Raw genomic sequence first — 27,324 nt, forward strand, 5'->3', positions numbered from 1 at the left:
ATAAAAGTGCTTCGCAACCTCGCTGCGTGCGTATGGATTCGTCTGCGCTGCAGAAAATGCTTACACACAGTCGTGTAGCTGTATGCGAAGCATATACTTCATGAACTGATTCCCCTTCACAATTAATAGATGACAACCATGTCCTGGCCTTAGAACCACGATGAACAATAGCTTGACTTTTCATGAGGTATAACGAGTCTCTAGAATTTAACGGACGGCCATACATTCAACCTTACCTGCCACTCGCGTCTAGGCACCGCGCTGACAATTTGCTCTCTTTCCACGCACGCACTAACTTGTTTAAAAATTACTTTTTTCCTCGTGTAGTTATTCAGGGCAGTTTTATTTCTACTAATGATTTTTACCAGGCGCTACTCATGTATTTTGCTTCGTAATCGTCTTGGCTGCTTTTTCCTCCTTTCATTCGGTTACTCCCAATATGCAGGGTTGCCTATGCAAGTTGGTTTTTGTTCTGAATGCACGAAGGCCATCATTTTGCTATACAAGAATGACGACTAGTTAATTTTTGTTGTGTTTTCTTTTCTCTGTTGCTTATGTCAAGCACAGCGCATATGTGTTCTTTAATGTGAATGAAAAGAAAATGTGCAGAAACTCCCACCTGCTTGGTCTCCTTGAGACCAGAGTATCTCTAAAAAAAGGAATAAACCGAAACCTCCTCTGATGCAACACATGATAGATGAAACGCTTTTGGAAAACAGATGAACGTGTGAAAAACTCAAGAGTATGATTTTTAAGATGAAAACGAGAGTACTTGTAGCCGTAGCGGGAAAAGCTTGGCGACAGCGTTATGTGTTCGGCCATGGTGCAATCCATGAGGTCTGATAACACGGTTTCTTTCACAGCACGGTTGCTTTCACAAGACTAGAACAGAACTGAAGCGCAAGCTATAATCATCACAAAAAGAAAAATGACCAGCCTGAACTAGGCTCTTTCTGTGGGGTCTCGTAAAGATGTTCCGAGTGCCCAGCGTTAATACGGCCTGTCGTAGTTAAACACCACGGAAAAAATGGCAGGACGAAATAGCAGGGATGGACTGGACGGCAGAAGAACAGACAGACACAATAAAATAAAAACGCTATGATGTACTAATGGGCAACTTGAATGCCAAGGTTGCCAAGAAGCAGGCTGGATATTCGTGAGTGTGTGATTATGGCATAGATAGTGTGAGTTATTTGTAGTGTGAGCAGAGACAGAATGTTTGCGGATCATGAATACCTTCTTCCGCACTCTAGGGCCAGCAAGTTGGCGTAGCAGAGCCTGAACGGCGACTGAAAATGAAATCGATTTCACTTCGTGCACAAACTCTGGTATCGCGCGGGATTTGGAGGTGTTTGTCTACGTGCGATGTGGTTTCCATAGCATGGTGAGGTGTCGAATTAGCTCATACTTGCTCAAGAAATGGACGAAACTAGTAAGAAAGAAGCCCATCAATGAGTTAGGAATAAGAGGGAAAATAGAGGAATTCTGGATCTCGCAGCAGAACAGATATTAAGATCTAACCGATGTTGTTACTTAATTGTTCAAGCAATGAACTAAAATCTATCTCAGCGATAGCACTCAGCAGTGGGCATTAGAAATAGGTGGTAGTATACTTAGAGAGGATACAGATAAGCTTTCTCAGGAGAGGAAAGATCTATTTAAGGAAAGTCGGAAGCATGAAAGCCTCTAACTGAAGAGACAGCATAGAACTAGCTGAGCTTTAAAGTTAGTCAATATGCGTAAGGTAACCGACGTAAGATGATTATATAATGGAGTCAATCCAGTATGTTGTAAAGAACGAAGGTCGCCTGAAAGCAATCAAGTGTAAACTAGGCACAGGCAGAAATGAGATGTATGCAAAGAGGAAAACATCATTAACAAGGCTTCTACATACATCTATACAGCAGCCATTGTAATTGGAACGATAATGAGAGAAGCAGTAGTGCAGAAAACAGGATATCTCGCAGCTAACGAAACGGTAGTAAAGCAAGCCTAAGATGCAATGCAGATGGGCAAATCAGCTGGTGAGGCCAAGGTAACATCAGGTATCTTGAAGGACGGTGGGGAGATTGTGGCAGAAAACTTTTCCACCTAGTTTACGTAATGCCTTGTGGCCTGGAGCATAGGGAACCTGCGCTGAAGTTTGCCGTGTCGATTGCAGCGCCGTAACACACAGCATAGCGAGAGGAGCAAGCAGTTTTTGGGCCACTCGTAGCGCTATTCCACGCCACCTTCCAGAGCTTATTGGCGTGAGCTTCTGCGCTCTGTCGAAGCCGCACGTGGTGCGTGTCAGTTATCTGGGTCATGTCTACAGAAGCGAGGCAAATAGTGCTATCAACCAAACGCGGGCTTCTAATCGTTCAGAACGTGCCCTCGCGTTTGTAGCGGCCCAAGCGACTGGAGGCAGCAGTTTTTAGTCGAATAGTGCAATAACTGCAGTGCCACCTGGGCAGCGCAGGCTCCCCATACCGGCATTTTTGAAGGCCGCTAACGCTGTTTAAATCTAGAAGAACGGGGACGTCCATGACTTAAAAATTACAGACCGACCAACTTAGATTCCGTTTCCTACAAGGTATTTACAACGATAATTGGGACAAGAATTAATTAGGGCAAACTTACACTTCAATTAACACCAGATCAGGCAAGTTTCGCAAAGGCTATTCGTCAATAGACCGCATTTAAGTGGTTAGTCTGTTGATAGAGAAATGCGGCGAACACAACCAACTCCTATACTTAGCCTTCATAAAGTACAAGAGAGCATTTGACAATCAGCAGACATGCATGCGTTGAGGAAATAGGGTCCAGAAGAGCATTATGTAAAAATACTGGAAGATATGTAAAACGGCGAGTTGAGCGAGTTGGTACATACTTGAAGAAAACAGCGCAGCAACAGGGTCAATAGAGAAGACGGTACAGGCGCTAGGAGAGTATATTTTTTGTGTTCCTCTGCAATAAACCTTCAGTTGCTAGTCAGCGCCTGTCCCGTCTTCTCTCTTGTCTCTGTTGCTGCACTGTTTTCTTCAAGCAACTATAAAGGCTGCACAGCTACACTAGTCCTCCATAAACAAAGTAATAAAATTCCCAATTAGGAGGCCTGTTAGGCAGGGACTCAGAAACTCGCCTGTTCTTTTAGCCGTTTGCTTACGAAGGTATTCAGAGACATGGTTCAAGAATAGTTGGAGATCAAAGTTAAACTCGATCACCTTACAAACCTGCGATTCGGTGTTGACATTGCCTTGCTATGTCTCTCACTGGGTGAATTTCAAAGCACGATTGATGACCTAGACAGGCAAAGTAGAAAGGTGGGTCTAAAAATTAATATGTAAAAACCTATAGTAACTTTCAAGTCGTGGAAGGGAACAGCAGTTTACGATAAGCAGCAAGGCGCTGCAGATGGTAGAGAATACCTCTACATAGTGCAGGTAGTGAGAGAAGATCCAGACGACGAGAGTGAAAGAATTGGAAAAATAAAAATTGGTGGAGCGTATTTCGAAGATACTCTCAGATCATGAATGAAGATACTGTTAACAACATGAATAGCATTCGTCAATAAAAAAGGATACTATAACAGATGTATCGATGCGCTACTCGCCCCGCTGGAACATAAACTTAGAAGCTAACAAAAAGGGGTCAGCTTAAATGCAGAACAGCTCCGCAAGTTATCGAAGTAAAATGATAGGTGAAACTACAAAAGACACGAAGAGAGCAGAGTGGGTAAGGAAACAATCACTAGTTAATGTCACCCTAGTCGAAATTAAGAAGTGGACGAAGGCTAACTGACTGGCTACCAACAGAAGGCAAGCGTAGGAGGTGGAGGCCGGAAGCTAGGTGGGCGGATGAGATAAGGAAGTTTGCAGAGATAGGTGACGCAGCTGGCCCAGAGGAGGGTAAAATGGAGACTGTAGAGGGCTTTGCCACGCAGGTAACGCAACACGGCTGGTGATTACGATAACGATTAAGTTTGCTACTGTACAGGCTTTCATTCACAGAGGAGATGTAATCATCTTATTCGTAGTGATAGACTATTCCTTTCCAACGAACTTTATTCGCGACTGAGTACATTTTATTTGTAATGAAAAAAAAAATGGCTGCGGCTTAGCTACGGTTAAGCCTAGTCAGATGCGAGGCATATTGATGGCTAGGCTTGGTAAAGTTCCTCGCTTTGTTCTTCAGTTGTTGTAGAACGTTGTCGCTGAGCCGCATATTGAGCACGCCGCTTAGCCAGACGTTCATCCCATCCCGCTCTTCATCGGTCTCTGTGGCACGCTGAAGCTTTCGCTTCTCGTTCAAATCAGCCCTGCTTCTAGGCGGCATCCCAACACCTGGCCGTCTCGTAAGTGCCCGGAGAGCGAGGCAAGCTCAGCTTTATACCGCTGCTGTAGCGTCACGTGGTCAGCCGCCGCGCCTCTGATGTGGAGCCTCCACCGCCGCGGCCGACCGCGCGAGCTTGCAGCCCATCTCTCCTCTGCTGTGACGTCATGTTGTCACGTGGTGTCACGTGGTCACGCTAAAGATCAATGGTAGCTCCACCGCCGCGCTCGACGGGCTGTAGTGTAGCTCTAGTAATATGCTTCGCATAAAAACCAGCGGAAGGACGCAGACACAGAGAGGGACACAGGACACAGGAAGGGCGTTTATCTCTGTGTTTCCTGCGAATAAATGAGTTGCAAGTCCAGCATCGTCCTGTGTCCCTCTACCCTACTGATACTTTTGATTTCTTTAGGCCGACGTGGATACCGATTAATTAACTTTGTCCCCTTTAAACAAATCTTGCGTTCAACTTGGCTTGTACTAGATTTAATCGCGGTAATTTCGGACATCAAAAGGCTGTCATGCCTCCCCTAAAAGTCGGATCTTGATATACCAGGTACTTGGTCAAGCAGCAGCACAGAATTGGTAGACGAAGACAGGAAGATAAGTAGACGAGCTCTCACTCACAAATGTGTGTTTCCATTCAGAATGTAGACGTACAGTGTATACTAATCCACGCGAAAGCATGTAAGAAGAAAAAAAACTAGATTATAACAACACAAAGAGCCCATCAGAGCGCCGAAAGTAACTTGCTACATTTAGTCTAGTAAGATGGATTCTTTAAGAATCGAGATGGAGGGCCGGTCCTTTGAAGGTCTTGCTTTTATCTTCATGTAAAACGCTTCGCATACACCCTTTCCGTTTGCTTTTGAGGGTGTCTGAGCTTGATGTCTCCTTCATAAAACAAAGGAAAGCGTAATACACATTGTTTTACGAAGGTGACATCTTGCTCAGATACCGTGATCAACGAACGGAACGGGTGTATGCGAAGCGCTCCGCATAAAGATAAAAGTGAAACCTTCGAAGGCCCAGCACTTCATGTCGATTCTTAAAGAATTCGTCTTACTGGATCAAGTGAAGCAAGTCTTCCATAGTGTATAATGATCAGCTGAGTTCGTGAAAAGAGTTAAATGTCAGTAGTTGTGACGTTCTTTTGTTTGTTTTTTACACAGCGCCTCATTTGGCCTAAATATTCTTTTTGCAAACAAGTGGGCTCGTATAGGTGACACTCCCAGAGCTGCGTACGTGCTTCTATACGCGCCTAACACCCAAAAAATTTGCGCGTTCTGCTATCTAGGTGAACATAGTTTAGATCGGCCAAACCTGGTGGTGCATAAAACACAAGACTAAGAGAACATCACAATTTCTTGGCTTAAACACAGTCCACGAATTACACTCACGCTTGCAGACAATTCAAATGATTCTGTCCTTAAAACGCACCAAAGAGGACGTTTTCTTGAAACAAGAGTGATATATGAAGCCCTCCACATACTACATTAAAAAAAGCCGCGTGGTGTAGCCTTGTGTCCCGCCGCATGATAAAGTACTCCTCCGCTTAGCTTCGATGAAGCAAAGAGTGCTTCCGGTGCCATGATTAGCCTTACTACTTTTTTTTTCTTCATCGTCAATTTCCCTCGCATTTTTTTCTTTCGTTCTCCTCCCATAGAGTGCACGTTCTCTCGGTAGGGGCACAAATGTACTTACGTGTCAATGTGTTTTTATCCACTTCCCTCCTGCTCTATTTATATAACTTTCTACTCTGTGCTTCCTGTGTTTAAAACGATATCCACAAGAGATCCCGGTACTGTATCATTTGCGATTTTGCAGTGTTTACCGAATGTTATTCTGCCCAAAGCCATCTTATTGTTCCGGTGTGCAAAAACGGGATTACGAAAAGTAAGTCGTAGCGATGATTTTCTTTTTTTTACTGCACACTTTCCATCTAGGCATAATGTGGAATCACTGTACACTAATCAAAAGAAATCATATAAGCTGCTTTCATGAAGGGACCGGAGGAGACATCTGCTCTTATAGTTGTCGGTCAGCCACTTGGAGAAATCCCTCCTATCTTGTCGCCGTTAGTCCCACTTCCTGTAAAATGCGTGTCCTTGAGGTGAACATCCACCGCTGCGGCCACTGTGGAACATCTCGGGGCAAGTGTTGGGTCTTGCGTCTTCTTCAGAGTCCCATCGGCACGTGACCGACGGGGTAAGGGCCGTCACAGCCCTGATCCTTGTAGACGATACCTCCTCCAATATCGATAGGTTATGAGGGAGGAGGAAAGTGCACGGGGAATGAGCGCACGTGTACTTTTCCTTAAGCAGGATGCTAAGATGGGGAGGGTGGAGAGGGCGTCAAAAGGGAGCCTTGTAGGGTATGCATTAGTGTTTGGAACTTGGTGTGCAAGATTGTCTACTTTTCTCTGCTCAGCGTTCTCAGCATCGTCTTGTGTCCAGACTACCTGCATGTGTATCTTTGTTTTTTTTATTGAGTGCATGGATCTCCTGAGTTGCACACAGTGTCTTTGACACTCTTTTCAATTCTTTCATTGCTGCTAAGAATTCTGTATACATACGAATTTTTGTTCTATACTCTATTTTACTTATGGCCTCCATAGCATCGCGAATTGCATAAAGTTCCCTCACAAGCGTATCAAGATGTTCTGATACGAATTTGTGATGTACCCAATTTGTCAAAAGTAACCGAGCAGCAGGTTTTTGCTTCTCAACCGTATAACGAAGACTTTATGGCACCTCTCAGGACCAAAAGGTGTCAGAATTTGAGCACAAGGGCTCACCTTACTCTATACAGATTCATAGCTTCAGCGCTGCCATAAGTGCTTTGCTACGCGGCTAAGAAACAAAGCACCTGTGAACGGGTACTTTTGACAAAGGTGGTGCGTTTAGCTCTCTGTGTGTCGGGTTCGTGGCTGCTGTTCTAGCGCTCGTTTCTATGATCGACATGTCCGTACATGCAATGCATGTTCCCTGGCATACATCAATGAGAGGTCGAGTTCTCGGCATCACTTTACGACTAGGTTTAGTCGCCTTGGTTGTTGTAATACTCGTGAATTCCCATGGAGGGGAGGTCCGCCATAGTAGGTGTTTGCACTGCCACCGCACTGTGCAATGATGCTATGGGCATGAGGCACTTTTGTGTCAGATTTCTTTCTGCCTCCCGCTGATCAGTTAGTTCCGTAAGTGTATTCAGTTGTGCAGAAGCCTGAAAAATCGGTATGGGGCTAAGTTTGGTAAGGCTGCGAAGGTGCGCATTGCGAGCTGCTTGTCTACCGCCCTTTGCTATAATTTACGCATCTATACATGCACTACATGTTCCTAGCTATACATGAACCAAAGTTGAGTTCTCGGCTTCATTTCATTTCATTTATTTTTTCCTCAAGGATCCGAGGGCATTACATAAGGGGAGGCGGATTAGCATGATGTATATTTCTTGAACATGGAAAAAGGTGAAGAGAAAGATAAAAAACACAGCGAAATCAAGCAAGAACCAGAAGAAATAAAAGTACAGTAAAAAATACAGAAATACATATAATTGAAATAACAGCAAACAAGCAAAAGCAAGAGCAACAAATATTAATTACACTAAGGCGCAGAAATGCAACTGAACGAAGTTACGAAAGAATACAAAGGGTGCGGTATATTCAGGATGGTTGAAGTTTTAGCTTATTACAGAAGTGAGTTCTATAAAAGTGCGGAGAGTTGAGTTTGTTGGTGCATGGCAGGAGTGAACAGCGCAAACAGGACAAGGACACAGAAAAGAAGCGACAAGACACGAGCGCTGTGTCTTGTCGCTTCTTTTCTATCTGTACATTCGACTATGTTTTCGGGTAAGGAATTCCATAAGACTATTGGATGAGGGGAAAATGTTCTACTTATTTAAAGGGTGCGGGTAGACATCCGTGCTAGAGATTGGCTGTGGCTTAAACGGGCAGATCTTCTTAGTGGTGTTGTTAGTAGCTCATTTATGGACCGTGGGTGATAATAAAATGTGTGAAGAAGGCACAAACGAGATATGAAGCGGCGTGATGCGAGGGACGGCAAGTCATGGTCTCTCTTCACTGAGGTGACGCTTGAATAGTCTTGAATAGTTGAATGTCTTGAATAGTTCGAGATGATAAATCATGCGGCGCGGTTTTGAATGGCGCAAGGTTTGCGGCGAGGTATGGTTGTGACTGGTTCCAGATGGCTGATCGCGTATTCAAGATTTGGTCTGACGAACGTGAGATATGCTAGTTTTTTAATGTCTGGGCATGAACCGCTGAGACTATGCCGCACGTAGAGCAGAATGCGTTTAGTTACGACGAGGTTTAATCGTAATAGTCGTGGATTCCTATGAAGGAGGGTCAACAGTTGTCGCTGTTTGCACTATCACCGAATTGTACAAGGATTAATGGGCATGTCGTACTTTCGCCTCACATTTCTGGTTGCCTCTCGCTGATTAAGTGGTTCTGTCAGCATATTCAGTTGTACATTCCTGGAGAATCGAGGTGGGGTTAAGTTTTGGTAGGCAGTGATGGTGCGCATTGCGTGCTGTTGTTATACTGCCCTTTTCTATAATCGATAAGCCCGTATATACAGTACGTGTTCCTAGGCATACACCAAGCAGATTTCGAGTTCTCGGATTCTCTTTACGACTAGATGTAGTAGTCTTGTTTGTCGTAACAGTCGTGAATTCTCAGGGGGGGGAGGGGGTCAGCCGTTGCAAGTGTTTGCACTGTCGCTGCATTGTACAAGGATGCTTCAGGCATAACGCACTTTCGCTTTGGATTTCTTCTTGTCTCTCGCTGATCACTAAGTTCTGTCAGTGTATTCCGTTGTGCAGATTCTTGGAAAATTGAGGTTGTGGTAATTTTGGTAAGGACGTGATGGTGCGCACTTCACTGTTATTGATTATTTCGAACTCCGCCCTTTGTCATCTCGTCAGTCGTTGGAACTGGGCCTGTTCCAGTATCCTAGGCTGAAGAAACGATTGTACAAGACATCTGGCCATCTCCATGCTGGCTCCTCCTCCCATAGAAGAAATGCGTTTGATGAAGTTCAAGGAAGTCGCTGCTGGTTTTTTAATATTGTGGAGCTATTGTGTTCCTTTGAACACAATATATCTAGGCCAAGGACTCTCAACTCATCTGCCTCCCGTAGTGACCGATTTTCAATCTTCAGAATGAGTCTTTTAGATGCCATTTGCTTTCTTTTATTCTTGTTTGCAACATGAATGTTGATGGAATTTCACGGTGACAGCTCCAGGCCAGCAACATAAGTATACTAACCTAGTGAAATGAAGGCCTGTTGCAGATGAAAGTTCTGTGTCTCGAGAATTTTGTGAGCAGACCAAGTCGTGACATTGCCCGCTGAAATAATAAACTGCTCCTGTGGTATTTTAGCTCATTTCCACGCCAGTGGCATAAGTGCGATATTAAATAGAAGATGCACTGAGGCTGAAACTTGTGGCACGCCTATAGTTGAGTTGTAATTACCGACTTGTTCTCCGTTTACCCGGGCAGAAAACGTACCGTCCTTAAGCAGACTATGTATTGATTTTACGACCTGTAGAGGGAAGCCCATATGTTCCATGTTGTCAAGGATCACGGCATGTAACACGTTGTCGCACGCCAACGCCCCGTCGGTAGCTGCCATAGTGCAGACAGGGTGGCAGCATCAGGGAAGAGAAAAACTTGGTGTGGCGCCAGGCCTGTCACGATGCGACTCGCGAAAACCTTATCGGCGCACCCTTTCAGAAGGCATTCGGCAAACTGCGCGCCCCCGTATTCTTACCACCTCTGGGCACAGAGGGCGGCGTTCTGACGACTTCTTTCGTCGAGTCGACGGCACTTTTGCTCCAGACACAGGTCGCGTTTGACAATTCTTTGCTAGATTCACCATTACACACGTCTATCCGTGCATCCGTCGAGTCGCCTTATCATCTTCCTGTACCGCGAGACGTTTCGTTCTCGCGTAACGAGCTTCAGTTGCTTGTGAACGCACTCGGTACTGGCCCGGCTCCCGGCCTGGATGGGTTGACTGCGCCCTTGGTTACGGGCCTCTGGCGTGCCCACCCGTCCTTCTTTCTCTTCCTTTTCAACGGTGCCCTCCGTCTCGGCCACTTTCCCTCCGCGTGGCGCAGCGGGCGGATCATCTTCCATCCTAAGCACAACCATCCCTCTTCCCTCCCTACTTTCTACCGGCCTATAGTGGTGAACTCAGTCCTCGGTAAACTATTAGAAAGCCTACTTCACGGTCGTCTTTACTATTTCTTGCATGCCTGGGGCCATCCCCACCACAACCATTTTGGGTTTACTCATTTGCGCAGCGCAGTGCGAGCCCTGGCCTCGTTGCGAGCGGCTGTGGAAAATTTCTGCATATCCCGCACGGCCGTAGTTCCTATATCACTTGATTTTCAGGGTGCGTTTGATAGCGTTTGGCACCCCCTCATCCTTCGCTTCTTTCGCTGCCGCGGTCTCCCTTCCAATCTGTATCACGTCTTGCGCTCCTTTCTTTCGCAGCGCACGGTAGTCTACCGTACAGGTACTGGTGAGGAGGTGTCTGCCAACCCCACTCTCGGCAGCCCTCAGGGATCCCCTGCCTCACCCCTTTTGTGGAACATAATAATCGCAAACCTTCTCGAGTGTCCAATGCCTCCTGGCGTAACAATACAGGCCTATGCCGATGATACCATTGTGCTGGTTCCGGCCTGCAGCGCCACGAGCTGGCGCTGCTGTGTGGCCCACTTCGCGTCTTGTCTCAATTCTATCGGTCCACCATTCCGTCCTTCCTTCTTCTCTACGTAGGCTTTATTTCCAGGTAATACAACCTGCTCTCACTTTCGCCGCGCCCGCTTGGTGGCACCGCAGTGTCAGTTACCGCCTTCGGGAGAAGATTGTTTCTGTGCAGCGCTCCCCCTTCTCGCTATCACAGGGGCATTCCGCACAACGGGCACGGCTGCGCTTAGGTACTCCTCTGGGTACCCCTCTTCCCTTGGAACTGGATCGCCTTTGTGCGGAGTACAACCTTTTATACGGTGTAGATCACGTCACCTTTTAAGGTCACACTTACCTACCTTAAGATATTTTGCCCCGTTTTGATCCGTTGTGCGACCATCCTTCTCTGGCCTCCTTGTTCTCCTTCCCCCGTACTCTCCCGTCTCACTTTCTTTCTCAGTCCTCCCATCCCGGCCATCATATATTACGGACGGTTCCTACACGTACCACTCTGCGGGTGCTGCTCATGTCGCATTCTCATCTTCTGGCGCGCTGCGGAACGTGGGCCGGTTTCATTTTCAAACAGCCTCTAGTGCCTTCTGCGCCGAGGCTGTTTCGTTTCACGAGGCTTGTTGTTATGTTCGGCGCGCCCCCTCTCCTTTACCCTTGCATTTCTAATATTATTGCCTTCCCCTCGTTCAGGCTCTTCACTCTTTCCACGAACGACTCACGCGTCCGAGACATCAAGCGCACCCTAGCCGCCATTTCTCGTCAGCGTCCTGTCTTATTCAAATGTCCCCGCTGTAGTGCCAGAGCCCACATTTCGCTGGTTGGCCTGTCTAAACCAGCGCTGCGCGCTCGCCGACGCTCAAAGCAGGCCCAGACTTTCTTGGACAAGTCGCGACATGCAGCGTGACTCATCCCGCCGCCGCGGCGCCGACACGGACCCTTCCTCCTCTCCTCCTCTCCGTCGGTGCGAACTCCTCCGACGCTCGCCGGCTCTCGACCATTGGTCTAATTTGAACGGTGGCCAGTGATTGGAGGATTTGAACGGCTGGCTGCCGTAACCGTTACCAGCGGCTATAAAAACGGAGCCGCGCTGAACCCGAGCAGCAGACGGGCAGCAGAAGAGCCATCACGCCGGAGCTACGCTCGCCGCCGGGGCCGCCCTTCTTCTGTGTGCCTGCCCGTGGTGCTCTTGACCCTTGTATCATGTAAAAGCCCTTGTACATACTGTACATAAACGTCCTTTTACTCACCGTCGCCTCGACCGTTTCCTGGCTCGGACTCCCAGTCCCAACAGTGGTGGCAGCGGTGGGATGCCCCAGTCCCAACACCGCCCATGTTGGGGCCTAAGGCAACGAGCTCGGTGACTGGGCCCGCCTCACTGGCGTCGGCGCGCGGCCTCCTGCGGCCGTCGTGGCTGTCGCCCTTGTCAGTGCGCACCAGCATGAGTACCACCGTACTCAGGCTCTGGCCATAGACATGGACCGCGGAACATTATGACACCCTCCTGACTCTTTTTGTTCCCTCTATTAACCATCTCCCGCTCTCTTTCCCTCCACCCCGATCTGTTGTCCCTCCTCTAACTGCCAAGGCCGTTTTCCCTCGTGCTTCCATCGTTTTGCAATCCAATCCTTCCTTCTCCTTCCTGTTGTGGGGAACTTTGTCCGTTATTCGCGTTCCTGCCCTCTCACCGCGGACATATCAGCGCGGCTCCCCGGCTATCTACACTTTCTTTACCCTCATGACTTCCCGTCTTTGTTAGGTTCCCCTCGGTCTCGTGCTTTGCTTATTCGTGTTGCTGTTCGCGTTTCTTCCCTTCTTTCACCTGTCTCTCGTGTTTACTCCCGCCCGCATGGCTCGTAGACCTCCCTGCAATTTCTGCGCTTCCCCATGTCTCATATGATGGTGGGCACCATATGGCAAATTTTGTTGGACCGTGGCCCTGCCCCTTCTCCCGGGCATGTGGATGTCATGTGGATCTTGCTATTTGCTCGCCTTGCGGGCACACGCAGTTCCGGTTTTTTTTTTGCTTTTCGTTTTTTTTTCATGTCTACTTATATTCTCTTTGTTTGTTTTCAATTTGCATTTTATTATTTTTCTGTTTTTTCTTCTAGATGTTATATATTTTCGTTTTTGCTTGTTTAGTTATTTTTAATTTCACTCGTCTTTTTCTTTGCTTATATACCTGCCTTTTTGTAATTTATCTTGCTTCAGAAGGGAAAAGACATTTACTTTCTGGAGCATTTTAAATAAAAATTCGACTGTGCAAAAAGTAATCAATGTACGGGGTTGTTGCCTCAGTTGTCCAATATCCAAAAATTCTGAACAAAAGCATTTTTCAACGGGAAAAAGTTTATGAACGCCATAATTTTATATATTGTAAGATTTTGCTATAACAATCAATATATCTGCAGTTCTCCCTACATACAACTTCAATTTTCACCAGTTTTCTAAGACAGTGTACTGCCCCACGAGAGCGATAGAAAAAGTCTGAAAAGAAATATTTTGCTACACACGGAAATAAGGAACCATTACCTTTAATACTAACATAACAGTAGCTTGCAATTTTCCAATATTCAAAATTTTTATCCACAAACGTTGCTCACGCCTTACGGCACTCATAAGGACCAAAAGGTGTCGAATGGCGGAGACGAGGATTATTATTACCTTACACAGACTTAGAGCTTAAATGGTGCTATTGGTGCTCCGCTGCACGGCTAAGAAATCCCCATTTAATGGTTGCTACTAGCAGGTATAAGCAGCATGAAGGACAGAAACCGTTGCAACTCAACGTCAGCCTCACCACTGTTTGACATTAGGGTTACTTCTGAAAAAGAAAAACTACGTTACTTAAAAGGATGTCCTACGCGGGTTCATGATCGCACTATGTTCGGTACACTTTTATTTGAGCGCCCCAGGCAAATAACTAGGAGCACTCGTTGAATTTAAGTACCTTACGTTGGTGTAATTCCTGGTCTCGGCATATACCGTATTTACTCGCGTAATCCTCGCACTTTTTTTCCCTGAAAATCAACGCGAAGTTTGGGGGTGCGATAATTATGCGGGGAAAATTTTCAAGCAAATGTTTCGGAGTGTTAAATGAAAAGATGAATGGGTGCGAGATCGGGATTGTCAGGTCCGCTATTGTAAATATAACGAAAACATTACTTTCAAGCGGAACTTACCTTCGTTATGAAAGTACAAGGTGAACGTAAGCTCAAGCTGCTAAAGCACTTTATTTGCCGCGCGCAACCTCCCGTCACTACTCGCGTTGCGTACGCCTATCAGGCAATTCTACTCTGGATCAGAGTCCGTGTCGACACTGGAATCGTTGGCTTCTGCGGCATCGGTTTCTTCAACTTCCGATGCTTCTTCGTCGTCCCACACCAGGTGGTCCTCAGTCGCATCCAAGGCGTTCGAAATTCCTGTTTTTTTGAAACTTCTGGCCACCATGTCTACATCAATCATCGCCCATGCCTCTGATACCCAGCTGCACAGCAGCTCCAAGGACGGTCTTTTGATCTTGCCGCCCGGCGTCAGAGCATGCATTTTTCGAATCTAAGCACCCCCTCTCACTTTGGGCATCGCGATCGTGAAAAAAAGGGGGTGGTTAGAATCGAGTGAATACGGTAGTTGTAGCCGCGGTCAATAGATGGCGACCGCTACGAGAAGCAGACGGCTCGCGGCAGTAATTTTGGGGGTGCGATGATTATGCAGAGAAAAATTTTTTCCCAATTTTTGATAGCCAATGTGGGGGGTGCGAGCATTACGCGAGTGCGAGCATTATGCGAGTAAATACGGTATAATTCATTTCACATCGTCACTTGTCACGGGCGCAAGCTTTCGCTAATAGGTGTCTTTAGCATACCGGACACGTATACCAGTTTACGGGAAGCCCCTTACGCACCCCAGTGGCGCCACCTGCGCGCACGCATGTCATTGCGTGTGCGAGGAAGAAGCCCGGTAAACCGGCATACATATCCGGTATGCTAAAAATGTCCAATGGGGTCTACTTGAAACTGGTCAGAATGTTCAGTGGTTTATAACTTTACAAGCAAAGCAGCGAACTACACGTACTTTCTCGCGAGTGGTAAACGCATTTTCAGGTACTTAGAGCAATCAGATGGAGCCGTCAGCTCTACGTCTCTTCGCTATGCTATTCGTCAATGCAAAGAGCCTGCCACATTTCCTTCTCATTTTCCTTTCATGAATCTTCAATTCACTGTCTCCATGAATGCGACCTGTATATATGTTATTATGTTAATATGTAAATAGATGTATTACCAGTGTACCTCTATCTCTGTTCTTTCTACCATCCCCTCGCCTCTTTCATTTCACTTCTACACACTGCCTTCGGTCCCTTTATTTCCGCTGCCTCAGCTCAGGTGTTTCCAGCAGCGATGGCTAGCAACAATCTTATGCCTTCCATTTACCATGTTTGATAAAACCACTTACTACTACTACTACTACTCCATGAATAACCTCGACTAATTCAACTGCAGGGATTTGGAATCGGGGTGCCCTGCGGCTCCTGCTTCCCGTCTCCGTCTTTCATGGTGAACCTGGTAGGAAGGTAACCATTTCCAGTACGTCTGATAGAGCACACACGGGCGAGTCGGCTGACCCAATACCAAGATGCAGAGGTATTTCAACATAGGCAGTAGTGAACCAGAACCGACAAGCAACAAGATGAGCAAGGCTATGCGGCTTTGCTTCTTGGCATGCGTTGTTATCGGTAAGCCACTGTTCTTGTGTCTAACTTGAGCTACATTAAGTATTTCTACAGCGCAGCTGTATTTGCCATTTTCCTCTTAATACTGGCTAGTGGCGTTGGTGTAGCATACCACGTTACGATCCTCGCATTGCCTCGCGATAACTTTGTCGGCTTCGGGAGGGGCGGACACCCACCCGTTATCACAGAACCGCTCGTAGTTCTACGCAATCGGGTGACCGCGCCATGCAAGCAGGCAATGAATGCATCGCGCAACTTCTGCCCTCTGCTGTCACTGCTTGAGGTTTGCAGTTTCAGCACGCCGCCAACCACTTCGAAACGACTCTCGACGCTCTGCACTACCCTGTGGAAGATTTGTATGCAGTTCTGGAAACCCACGTTGGCAACCATGCATCGGGTGGATGCCTGGACAGTATCGTAAAAGGTGGATGAAGTAAGGTACTAAAGTAGGCATGGTTACTATAATAGGTAGTGCGTCATTAAAACTCAGCTGTAGAAAACTCGCAGGGGAGCTATGATGCTCAATGATTGTAATCGTAGACGCGCCACCCGCACAGAAACTTAACAGCAGATCCCGCAAAAACCCAGCTGTCCCAACCTGGAGTGACTCCAGCCGAAGCAGAAGCGAAGCGCCGAAGCCGAAATGATCTAGCAATCAACGCCGCTTTGTTAGATAAATGACAAAACAAAACTTCTCTGTGAAATCCGAGATATTAGCCATAAAATTGGCGCTGTAATAAAGCTTTACACGGCGCGCAATAGTGCGTCTTGTTTTTTATTGTAATGCTTCGTGGTTTACACTGCACACTTCAAAATGACGCGCGGGCAAATGCGTAACTGTTTTTTCACTGCCATCACAGTGGACCCGTTGCCACCTGACTAGTATTCTCTTTCCATTAGAGTACTCATTCTTTTCACCACCAGCCTCCAGAGAATGAGCCGGCAGGATGAATGAACAACGTATTTATGGATGCGTCGGAATTATTTTTTGTTGCAGAAGTGTTTTATGTGTAACGAGTATAAAAGTTTAGGAGAAAGCCTATAAACAAATGTTTTAATAAAAAAAAGTTTAAATCATAGGACGCACATACCAGCAGACTGCTGTATCCTCTACAGACTTCGGCAAAATTGCGAGTCGTCAGAGTCAATCAAGATGTATTTCTTAAGGTGCGGTAAGATTTCGGTTTTGAAAAGAAATCCATTTGCAGATTTAGCCAAATTCAGATAGAGCATTTGTCTTGATTTCAGGAAGGGTATTACTGTTGAGTATTCGCTGCTTTAAGGATGCTTTCTTGATCCTTTTTTGTTGTGGAGTGGGGATTTGGAGAGAACCAGCTGTTCTAGCTACTGTTCCACACGTTTTTCAGGTTTTTCACACTCTTTATTTACAATTTTCAGAAAGAGCGTTTTGGAAGTTTACGTGCGTATTACTCAAAAACCGAAATATGCATACAAACAATAATTTCGACAGATTTTAATCAACGCATTTTACATCACTAAAATTAGAGACAATAGGCAAAGTACATTTGTGTCTTTGTGACGAAGCAACCGTTCAATGGGGACAGTTTTATCGCAGCGAGAGATAGAAAACTGTGAATCCTTTTTTTTTTCTTAAAACACATCTTTTCGTTTATCTTGTGCAAAGTAACGGCTTCTACTCTCATGCGGAATTTCTGAATTTTGCATCAAGTTTATTTTAAGAAAAACGTGCACTAATAAAAAAAATATTAAATCATACTAAACAACAGTAGAAAAAATTTTAAAATATTTTTCGAGTCTAATGCAAGGTGCGACAATTTCGATTTCTGGCAAGGTTCATAGCCGTAGGTTTTACCAGGACTATATACAATCCAGCGAAATTTCCAAAGAATTAAATTAAGCCCGCGTATTTCTTGAAACGAACATAAAACGCGTGGAACCATATCTAGAACGGTGGCTTCTCTGTGCCCTTTCTTCATGCTCTGAGATGCGGTTGTCTAGGCCGCCGAAGCATTTAGCACGTCTTATCAATCCTGAGACGCATAATTCTTCCTATACATGCACGCCAGGGTGCGCATTTACGTCAAAGTTGTAAACATTCTGACCATTACCTTGGTTAAATGTGGAAGTTATTTCGATCTAGGAGCAGGAGGCAGATTTAGAGGAAGCAACTATGTTGGAATGATTGGCAGACCTCCCTCTTGATATACAGGTATTCAAAGGAGTGGGAGCGTGGTTTGTTCTCAAAGAATTCCAATTTGACACATAGGCCATGGAAACAGCACATTTTTTTTAAAGGAGTGTAAGAGGTGTGCAGTATAATAAATGCGAGACCTAAAGCCGATAGAGGTACGAAAGAACTAGCATTTTCACCGTCACCCTCCACAGCAGCAGCAAACCTTGCTACTTTTTAAGCGCAAAATGCCTTTTGCTTCCGGTAATGGCAAATTCAGGCGAACAGTCTGGGAACACTGGCGAATCAGAGGCCGTTCATGAACCAGAACTAATGAAAATGTTCGAACATTCTGTCCGGATGTCGTTCAGGAGAAAAAAAAATTAAGCAAAAAGTGGAAGTTGAATCACTGCGCTCCAACAGAGGACCTTAGTTTAGTTACGCCTTAAAGAATTCGAATATGTTTTTTTTATGCCGGACGAGACATATTACAGAATACTCGCACGACACTGCAACTTTTTCAGCACTGCTAAATCATGAAGCGCCCTGTGTCATTCGGGTGCTCAGAGAGTACAGTCGCGAGTAAAAAAGATTAGCACACATGACGGAACACCGGAGCGCTGGAATGACAACGCGTGGCGCTGCGGATGGTGAAGAGGCTGATAACGTGAGTGCCGGGGCGCTCACATTCTACAGTATTAGGGGGGTTCAGCGCACTGTCACCGACCAGCAAAATTACTGGTTAAAAGCAGCGCTATCATCTATTGTTCCCGCGAGTTCTTTTGACAAACCTTCCCAGGCATAAAAAGAACAGTAATAAAAAGAAGCCATCTTTTCTCATGATAACCGAGCCAAAATAAATGTCGCATGCACAATCACGTAGGGTCGGCACTTCAACGCTCGGGCGGTGCACGCTTGATAAATCTTACTTCCTGCCGTCCCCCCCCCCCCCCCCCCCCCCTAGGCTGCAAACCTGGAAGCGGCCCGATAGGCAGGTCTGCGAACCGGAGCGCCGCGTGGCGAGATATCCCAATTCTGATCGGCAGTGATCTGTGCTAATATTTTTTGCTCGCGACTGTACTCTGCAAACCTTCGGCACCTAAATGTCAGTCTTAACAAGATTTTAAGGCGTAGTTATTTTATCTAGCACTGCACTTGTTGAAAACGTTTATAGATGAGGACAGGCTCTATAGACAGACGATTTAGTGAACAGCCTGGTAGTGGATGCGCTACACTGACGCAGGTGCAGCTGTTAAAAGAGCTCATGCATTATTAACCAACACTAATAACTAAATGCTTCGGCCGGGCTTATACGCTGCAGGATTAACTGGTAGCATCTTGCGCTATGCGCTGCATGCTTTTGTAGTCAATTATCCTTTATGCGCTCTCACTGCGCCGTGAAAAATTAGTCCGGAGAAAATCAAAGGCGCAGTACGTAACTCACAATCTGGGGCACTCACACTCTCACTGTCTGGGGGACACCAAAATTAGACTTTGAGGGAAGAGACGCGCAGGTGCTGAAGAAGAAGAGATGGCGGCAGCACCTGCTATTCGGACAGGGGGAAACGTCCCAGTAGTCTTTGTGTCACGTTCTGTCGCTAAACACCCAAACAGGCGAATTTAACAGAGTGCGTGGCTGAGTGAAGTGGCTCGTAGTTTCTTAAACTCGAGCGCAGCTAACACCGTCTATTAAACGTCTGGGAACAGTGTACGCCTTTACTGAATATAAAACATCCGGGAACAGTGTACGCCTTTACTGAATGCATTCCGTGCTTATATCTGCTGCCGACACCTAAATCGAGTGTCAATTTTTTTTCCCGATAGGATTAAACAGCCTGTTAACTGTAACCCGCCGCGGTGGCTCAGTGGATATAACACTCGGCTGCTGGCCCGAAAGAGGCTGGTTCGATCCCGGCCGCGGCGGCTGAATTTTGGTGGAGGCGAAATTCAAGGGGCCAATGTACTGTGCTATGTCATTGCAGGTTGAAGAACCCCAGGTGGTCGAAATATCCGGGGTCCTTCACTACGGCGTCCCTCATAGCTTGAATCGCTTTGGGACGTAAAACCCTAATAAACCAAACCAAACCTAAACATGTTATCTTTATTGAAGAGTCTTCTATACTGTCCAGGGTGACTCCGCCTTGAAGTGCTCTCCATTCGGGCACAAGGAAAGGTCGTTGTCATTGAAAACTCTCTTATACTAAAATATTCAGCTACCTAGGCTGTCGTGTAAAACATTCGTACATTTACGAGAAAATCTCACAGATTTTGCCATAATACGCAATTTTAATTTAATCACTGAATGATCAAACTGTACTCGAGACCCGCCTAAACCTCTGTGCTTCGCTAAATTAAATCAGCGCTGTCTTCACGAGGCACTCCAAAGTTTGCGACCTATCTTCATGAGCGAGGATTTTTTTTTAACAAAAGAGCGTTAGTAGCACATGCCGGGGAAAACTTTCTCGGCGCTGGCCACGTCGGCATTCTGAGCGAAACATCCCTGGAAAAGCAACTTAGATGGGCTACCTGCGTCGGCTTACCCTGTGGCGTCCGCACATCTCGCCCACCAGATTGTGAGGAAACTGAGCGCCGTGGCCGGCGGTAGTTAAATTAGTTGTGGCCGTGAGATGTGTCTCGGGAACAGCAACCTGGGTCGCAACCGTTACCAAAAATGTGTGTGGAGAGTCTACAGAGTGTCTATAGACTTCTGTCTGTAAAATCTAGATTGCCTATAGACAAATCCTAGGCAACAGTCTATAGGCAATACGAATGCCATAGACAGTCTCCAGACTATGAATAGACAAAAGCAACATCTATAGGAAGTAAATAGAGTCAATAAGAAGTGTATAGACTGCCTGTAGACCATTTTTATACGGGAAAAGCCCGCTGGTCACATCACCTGCCATTGCAGGGTAGTCGCGCATCGCTTAACCGGTGCGCCAGTGTGCCAGGAGTGGTATGAGGACTGCGAAGGATCTATGAACAAAAGTCGAGAATTACTAGTTTCGCATATATCGGCATTAACACATCACCACTATCGTGTCATACCCTTGACGCTGCGTTCAAGTGTCCCCTCCAATTTTATGTAAACACGACAGCTCGCTGCCCTTGAATCGACGCTATAGCGCCTTTTAAAGTTGCCGACGTTGTCCTTGAAGAATTATTCTAAAGAAGAAACAAATGTAAATTATAAAGTTTCACGTTCCATAGCAACCTATGTGCTACGAAGGACGTGCCAAAGGAGGGCTTGGATTGATTTAGACAACTTCGGGTCCTTTCACATGCGCTGAAAAGATGCCTTGCCGTTTCGCATGTACAGAAATGCAGCGACCGCGGCAGGGATTGAACCCAGACCCTCCGGTTCAGTAGCCGAACGTGCTGTGAACTTGAGCACGACGGAGGGGCTTTCGGTAAACCTTGCGTAATCAAAAGCCCCGCCGCGGTGGCTGAGGTAGCTCTCTGGGCCAGAAAAGCTATCAAACGATAGCTATCAAACAGCACTAGTAGTTGGATACCATGGTCGAAGCTGTTTTGTAGCCTTGGTAAACGGTTGGTGTTCACGTGAGCTCTACTTGAAGAAAATAGACGATGGAAAACAGTCTAGCAAGCATCAACAACTACATGTCTTCTTTAGACTGCACTGAGATAAGATGCACATCCGCTTATTATGGCGTTTATATAAAAGAGGCCTTCTTTGTAAGGCTAAGTGTGATTGTGAAAATTATAAATTGTGCGATTTAACGTAATGGAGCGGCACCGGCTATGAGGTCAGCTATAGTGCTGGGTCCTGGATGGATTTAGACCAGCTTGAGTCCTTTATCAGTTGGCACAGCAGTCTGGCGTTTATGTATTTCTCACCTGCCGAAATGCAGCCGCCGGGTCTGGTCTCAAACCCGCGACGTGGCATGAGCAGTCGCGCGTCAAATTCACACAGTCAGTGCGGCGGGTTAATTACAATTGAAAGTGAGAGCGCAATCACTCTTTTCACAAGGAGTCACCTTTAGAAGCATTCTTTGCAATAGGGGTTTATAAGTACCCTTCGTCTTTTTTCTATTCTCTCATTCAGCTTCCACTTGCTAGCAGAAAAATAACTACATCGTCTCTTACGTTTCACCATGAGAGTCTGAAAATTTAAAGCGGAGGAGAAGATGAGAACGACACGACCTGGCGGGAAAAATGGTTTCATCAACTGCTGGAGCTACGAGTGCTACTTGCACTGGTAGCTGTGTGGAATACTAGTAACAAGCGCTACTCCCCTTAGCAAAAACTAATATGTTTGGAAATAGAGCGGAATATTTATATTGTATTTTAAATATATTTCGTTTTCATGATAGCGCTAACAATAAGCAGAAAATAGGTTCCTGAAATTTCTTGCTTAGTATTCGAAATACATACTTAAAATTTGCCAAAATACCTCATCTAAAGCATGCTTCTAGCACGCTTGAGATACGTGAAAAATATCGCAAATATGAAATTCATTCGTTATATTTAATTTATAACAATTGTGCAGTCCGTGCAAACATATTTGGCGCACACTTCATGCTGCCGTTGAACAATCCAGAGCTCGAAATCGCGTTTCGGGAAGTCGTATTTGCTTGTTTGCAGTGTATTTAAAGTCTGCTTTCGTGAATACGAAAATTAATTCGTCCAAATCTTTGCTACTTCAGCATGTTTTTTCTGCAATGTATTTAAAGTCTGCTTTCGTGAATACGAAATTAATTCGTCCAAATCTTTGCTACTTCAGCATGTTTTTTCTCCTGCGTTATGCTACGCTTTTCAATGTTCAAAATTAAATGCGAACTGACCCAAGTGTTCAAAGTTTTATACTATAAAATTATTTCTAATTTTGTTTAAGTGTGTATACTGCGCCATATGTACTCATCTAAGTGCGCGTAAAAAAATTCAGGGGGCACTTTGGCTGTCTAAAGTGCTTCAAGGAGAAAGCGTTTCCTGGCGCACTGTTTGTTCTTTAGTTTTCATATATTATTTTGTTTTCTTTTGTTTCTTTGTTTCTTTTCTTATTTTTTTTCTTTTATTTTATTTATAAGACCCATGCATTCACTAGATGCGCCTTTATTCAAGCTCAAACCCTAAGCCTTCGTGGCGGAGCACCTAGGTAGGCGCTATGTGGCACAAACTTGACAGTAAACATATTAGACGCACACATGTATATATATTCTTTCTGTACAAAACCATGTAAATAAATACCATGAAAAAAAAATAATCGTGGCGGAGTGGTAGCGTGTCCACTTCAAATACTAAAGACTGTGGTTCGATTCCCAGCCTCGGCACAGTATTTTTTTTAGTAGTGACGACGAAACGCCGACACTTGCTAACATTCCTTGGTCACGACAGTATGAGGCGTTAAGAGCTTTCGCCCATAATACGGAGCGACTGCGTGGATATGAACGCATAAAGACCCGCAGTGCATAACCTGGAGAAACGTCAAATGTGAAGAACTATTGAACGTGCTGTTGCAAAAATTTTCTCCTTACGTTCATGAAAAGACCTGCACCTGTGAAATGTGGTTTGAGCAGCGCAGATACGCTGTTCTTTTACTCAGGTCTGTGGAGGATGGAGTGCGTTTACTCGTTCGCTCCTCTGTAAGTCTATTTAATGTCAGTTGCAAAGGAATTTCTGGTCATGTCCAGGTTTCCTTCCAGGTTTCCAGGTTTCCTGGACATCAATTTTGAATATTGGAATATTGTAAGGCACTGTTACGAAAATAGGGATGGTAATGGTATATTCTACCGATACGGAGCAAAATATTTCTTTTAAAATTTGTTCATCGCTCGCATGTAGCTGTTGAGAATGTCATTGAAAACCAACGGGGATGTTTTTGACGACAGCAAGGGTGTAAATAGCAAAACTATGGAGGCCTGTCGAAGGAAGATCTGCGGATATGTGAACATCATAATCAAATCTTAAGATTTATGAAAAATTGCGTTCATAAAATATTTCCCTTTGAATTATGCGTTTGTCAAGAATCTCGAGTATGCGTACAGCTTTTTACACTCTCCGGGAATTTTTGTGCGGGCGACGCTGTTGTTTTTCGATGATTCCGAATACAAAGTATATTTGTGTGTACAGTGGACCAATCTGAAAGCAGTATGCTTTGGTGCTGACAATGCATCATTTTGGTATAAACGTCAGACAAAGACATAGCGTGCATTATTCTTCACGTACTGCGCAGCAGCGGGAACACTCACTGTCGACGGCCGCGACTTCTACCGTGCTGAGGAATTCGACTCGCGCTGCATGTTCTACCCGGACGAGTCGGACGAGAGGTACTGCTTTGTCAAGAAAACGGTCTGGTATTTCGACTCGGACGACGGTGTCTGCTATTCGCACGAACACCAAGGGTACCGGAGCTTCCCCGAACTCTTCGAGACCGAAGAAGATTGCAAGAAGGCTTGTGTGTGTGAGTTTCTCAGCAATTTTCTTTATGTGGCGCGTCTGCGCGCATAGCAAATGTGCTCAAAATGTCCAATATTCCTGGACATAGTTTTTGAATATGGGAAAATGGTAAAATACTTTCACGGAAATCATGTAATTTTCCATTCGTCCAATGTGTAGCAAAATCTTTTAAACTTTTTCAACCGCTCGCATCCAGCAACTAACTCATGGAACATACCACGTTTTCGCACTGATTATAAATTACAATTGTTGTCTTATAATTTGCCCCGTTTTAAACACATATCAACATACAACAGGATATAAAAAAGCTGAGCTGCGGAAATATTTTGTTCAAATGTCATTCCATGCCTCCCCTTCTTGATTTTTGAACGTTTGGTTGAGTGTTAATGTACTAGCATATCTATGACCATTTCAGTGTTCTCTTTTTTTTCTGCATTATTCGAGTAAGTGCATTTATGTGTCGCGTGTCTTCTGTGTTTAATCTACTAGTGTATGTGTGACTGGTTTTAGAAAATCTCTTGTGCCGCTCGTGTGGTACTGCTTGTAGGGGTTTCCTGGACCCAGTCAAGCTGCCCAGGCAGCTTTTAGCCAGGAAACGCTCCAGTTGAACCTGGAAAATAAACTTATTGACTATTGACTAACTAAGGCTGCCATCTAAATCCAATGTGGAAAGTTTTTCACAACAGCAAAACCATTAATAGCAAAACAAAATGGAAGCCTGCCAACGGGAGATGTGCTAATATATTCATCGTTAAACTGAAATCTTGCAATATATTTGAAAAAAATGGCGCTTATAAACTTTTTCCCGGTGAAAAATGCTTTTGTCCAGAATTGTTAGTTATGTGCCGCGATACGGACGCCAATTTGGCTTGAAGACACGCGCTAGTCGGAATTAAATACCGCGTTCGTGTTTTTAGGACCCTCTTCACACCACTCGGGGTAACAGCGTCGCAAACCACCGTCCGGCAGGCAATCTCGGAATTATTTACACTTGCGTTTAAGCAGCGGTCTCAGTGGTCGTTTAACTAAACATGCCTAGAAATTCTGGACAACTTTTCGAGAACGCTGTTCACCCTAGAAACTCAACAAATGCAATAACAAACGGAATTAATTACTTGTGCTGACGAATCACGTACGAGCCTCTTCTATGTAGTGGTTCCTATCTTCCTGTGTTGCTTTTTGCGTACCTAGAATGGCGCATTTTTCTTAAACATTTTCAACTTCGGCGATCCTATCTGCTTTAAAGGCAGCAAATGGGTCGGACTACTGCTACGGGCATGGAACCGGAAAGCGGAGCTTTGATTCTGAGGCTGAAGTTAGACTCGTGGGGTTTACTCGTGGTTCGGACCAATCGCACACCATTGTTCCAATGTATTCCCGAGAATGCCTGTGTGGGTGCCGATTTTATCGCTCGTCGCAGACACATGAATGCGGGAAAGCTGAGTTGCGTCAAGGAAGGGTGTGGGTATTCTGATTGTTAAATCACGTTCACGCTGCATGCAGGTTGAGCGACTCCTGGACGAAGAAAAAGAAACGACCGACACCACGTATAAGATTATGAACAAAAACTTCATAACGACCGGTATTTCTGAATAAAATCTTTTGATAAAAGGAAACTGTGGGTTTCATCTCGAGACCGACCACTTTGTGGTCAGCATGCTCACTCCATTCGCTCAGACATTAATAACAAATTAGACTGTGTCAGTCATATAAGTGTTAGTGTAGAATGCACACTTTTGGTCAAAAAGCTTCAAGCTAAAGTGCTTGCTTTTGAGTCGTACAGTCGGTTACTTGCTGTTGGGTTTTAAGAGACACTAAAGGAAGATGGATTTATTTACTCTCAGGGTCAAAGCACTACAGAGGGGAGTGGGTTGGCAAAGAATTAGTGCGCAATTAAGAATAAGAAATAAAGCATAGTAAGACACGGTAACTACCGATTATATGATGTTAGCTAAAGCACATTTCAATTGTATGTTATTATAAATGGAAACAATGTCGGAAGGAATGCGATTACAATCTTCAAAAGTTCGAGGTAAAAAAAGAGTGAAGAAAGGGTTTAGTATGAAATGGCTCGGTACCAACCTTAAAGCGATGGTCAATGCTGTGCGATATATAATGTGGCTGAAGTATAAATTCCTCATGGAGGGTCGGGTGAGAGTAAAGCCTGTGAAAAAAGTTTAAGCGAAAATTTTTTGGGTGGGATGCTAATGACGGAAGAGAGATATCCGATTTCATAGAACTTATACTGAGAGTTCGGTTATAACAGAAACAGATGAAGGGAATAGAGGGATTCTGTAGCATTTCAGGTGAAGTAATCAAATTGTTAGTGCTTGGCTCCCAGAATGCAGCGGCGTGTTTTAATTTACATCGAATGAATGTTTCATAAAACAACCTTTTTGAAGAAGAACGAGCACCTGAAAAGTTACGGCGTAAGTAACCTAGCGTGCGATTAGCGTTGTTAATCATCACCTCAGCACGCCAAGATAAGCTTAGATTAAATGTGATGTGAACGCCTTCTTAAAAGCGTTCAAAGGCTTTAGAAAAATCTAAGTGAATGCAGTCAGCTAACAAAAAGCAATCAAGACTACCGTATAATTTATGAGTAAATGATAGGAGTTAGGCTTCGCATGAAAATGATTTCCGAAAACCATGTTGCACTGTTAAAAAAAAAAGGGTTGGATTCCAATAAGGTGACAAGGTTCGAGAATATAATGAGTTCTAAGAAAGAGTTTACAGCATGTACGAGTAATAGAAATAGGCCTATATTTATTTGGCGAATGTTTATTGCGTGATTTGTAGATTGTAATCACCTTACCAATTTTCCATTGGGCTGGAAGCGTTGATGATTCAAGTGGCTGCCGAAATATTTTCGTTAGTGTAATTGAACTTTAAACACAAGTATTTTTCGAAATTTTCAGTCTATAGAATCATAGCCAGGAGAGGTATGGTGCTGTAAGTTGATGAGTTTCGCAGTTCCAGCCGTGTCTATAG

The 27,324-nt window shown here is 45.0% G+C and overlaps 1 protein-coding gene across 4 annotated transcripts in view; it reads left to right on the forward strand.

Annotated features, from left to right (window-relative positions):
• Positions 1 to 25,949, forward strand: part of LOC149327339 (uncharacterized) — a 65,905-nt gene extending 39,956 nt beyond the window's left edge. For 3 of the 4 annotated variants that reach the window (XM_089562706.1, XM_089562705.1, XM_089562704.1), the window contains 3 exons: positions 15,535 to 15,767; positions 24,110 to 24,337; positions 25,837 to 25,949. In XM_089562706.1, the coding sequence (XP_089418832.1) occupies positions 15,668 to 15,767; positions 24,110 to 24,337; positions 25,837 to 25,841 (333 nt within the window). In that variant the 5' untranslated portion in view covers positions 15,535 to 15,667 and the 3' untranslated portion in view covers positions 25,842 to 25,949. The remainder of the gene's footprint in view (positions 1 to 15,534; positions 15,768 to 24,109; positions 24,338 to 25,836) is intronic. The other variant, XM_089562707.1, reaches the window with a different exon arrangement.
• Positions 25,950 to 27,324: the final 1,375 nt, after the last annotated feature.

Source organism: Amblyomma mixtum, chromosome 10 (genome assembly GCF_055824585.1).
Source record: "Amblyomma mixtum isolate Tamu chromosome 10, ASM5582458v1, whole genome shotgun sequence".
Classification (NCBI taxonomy): domain Eukaryota; kingdom Metazoa; phylum Arthropoda; class Arachnida; order Ixodida; family Ixodidae; genus Amblyomma; species Amblyomma mixtum.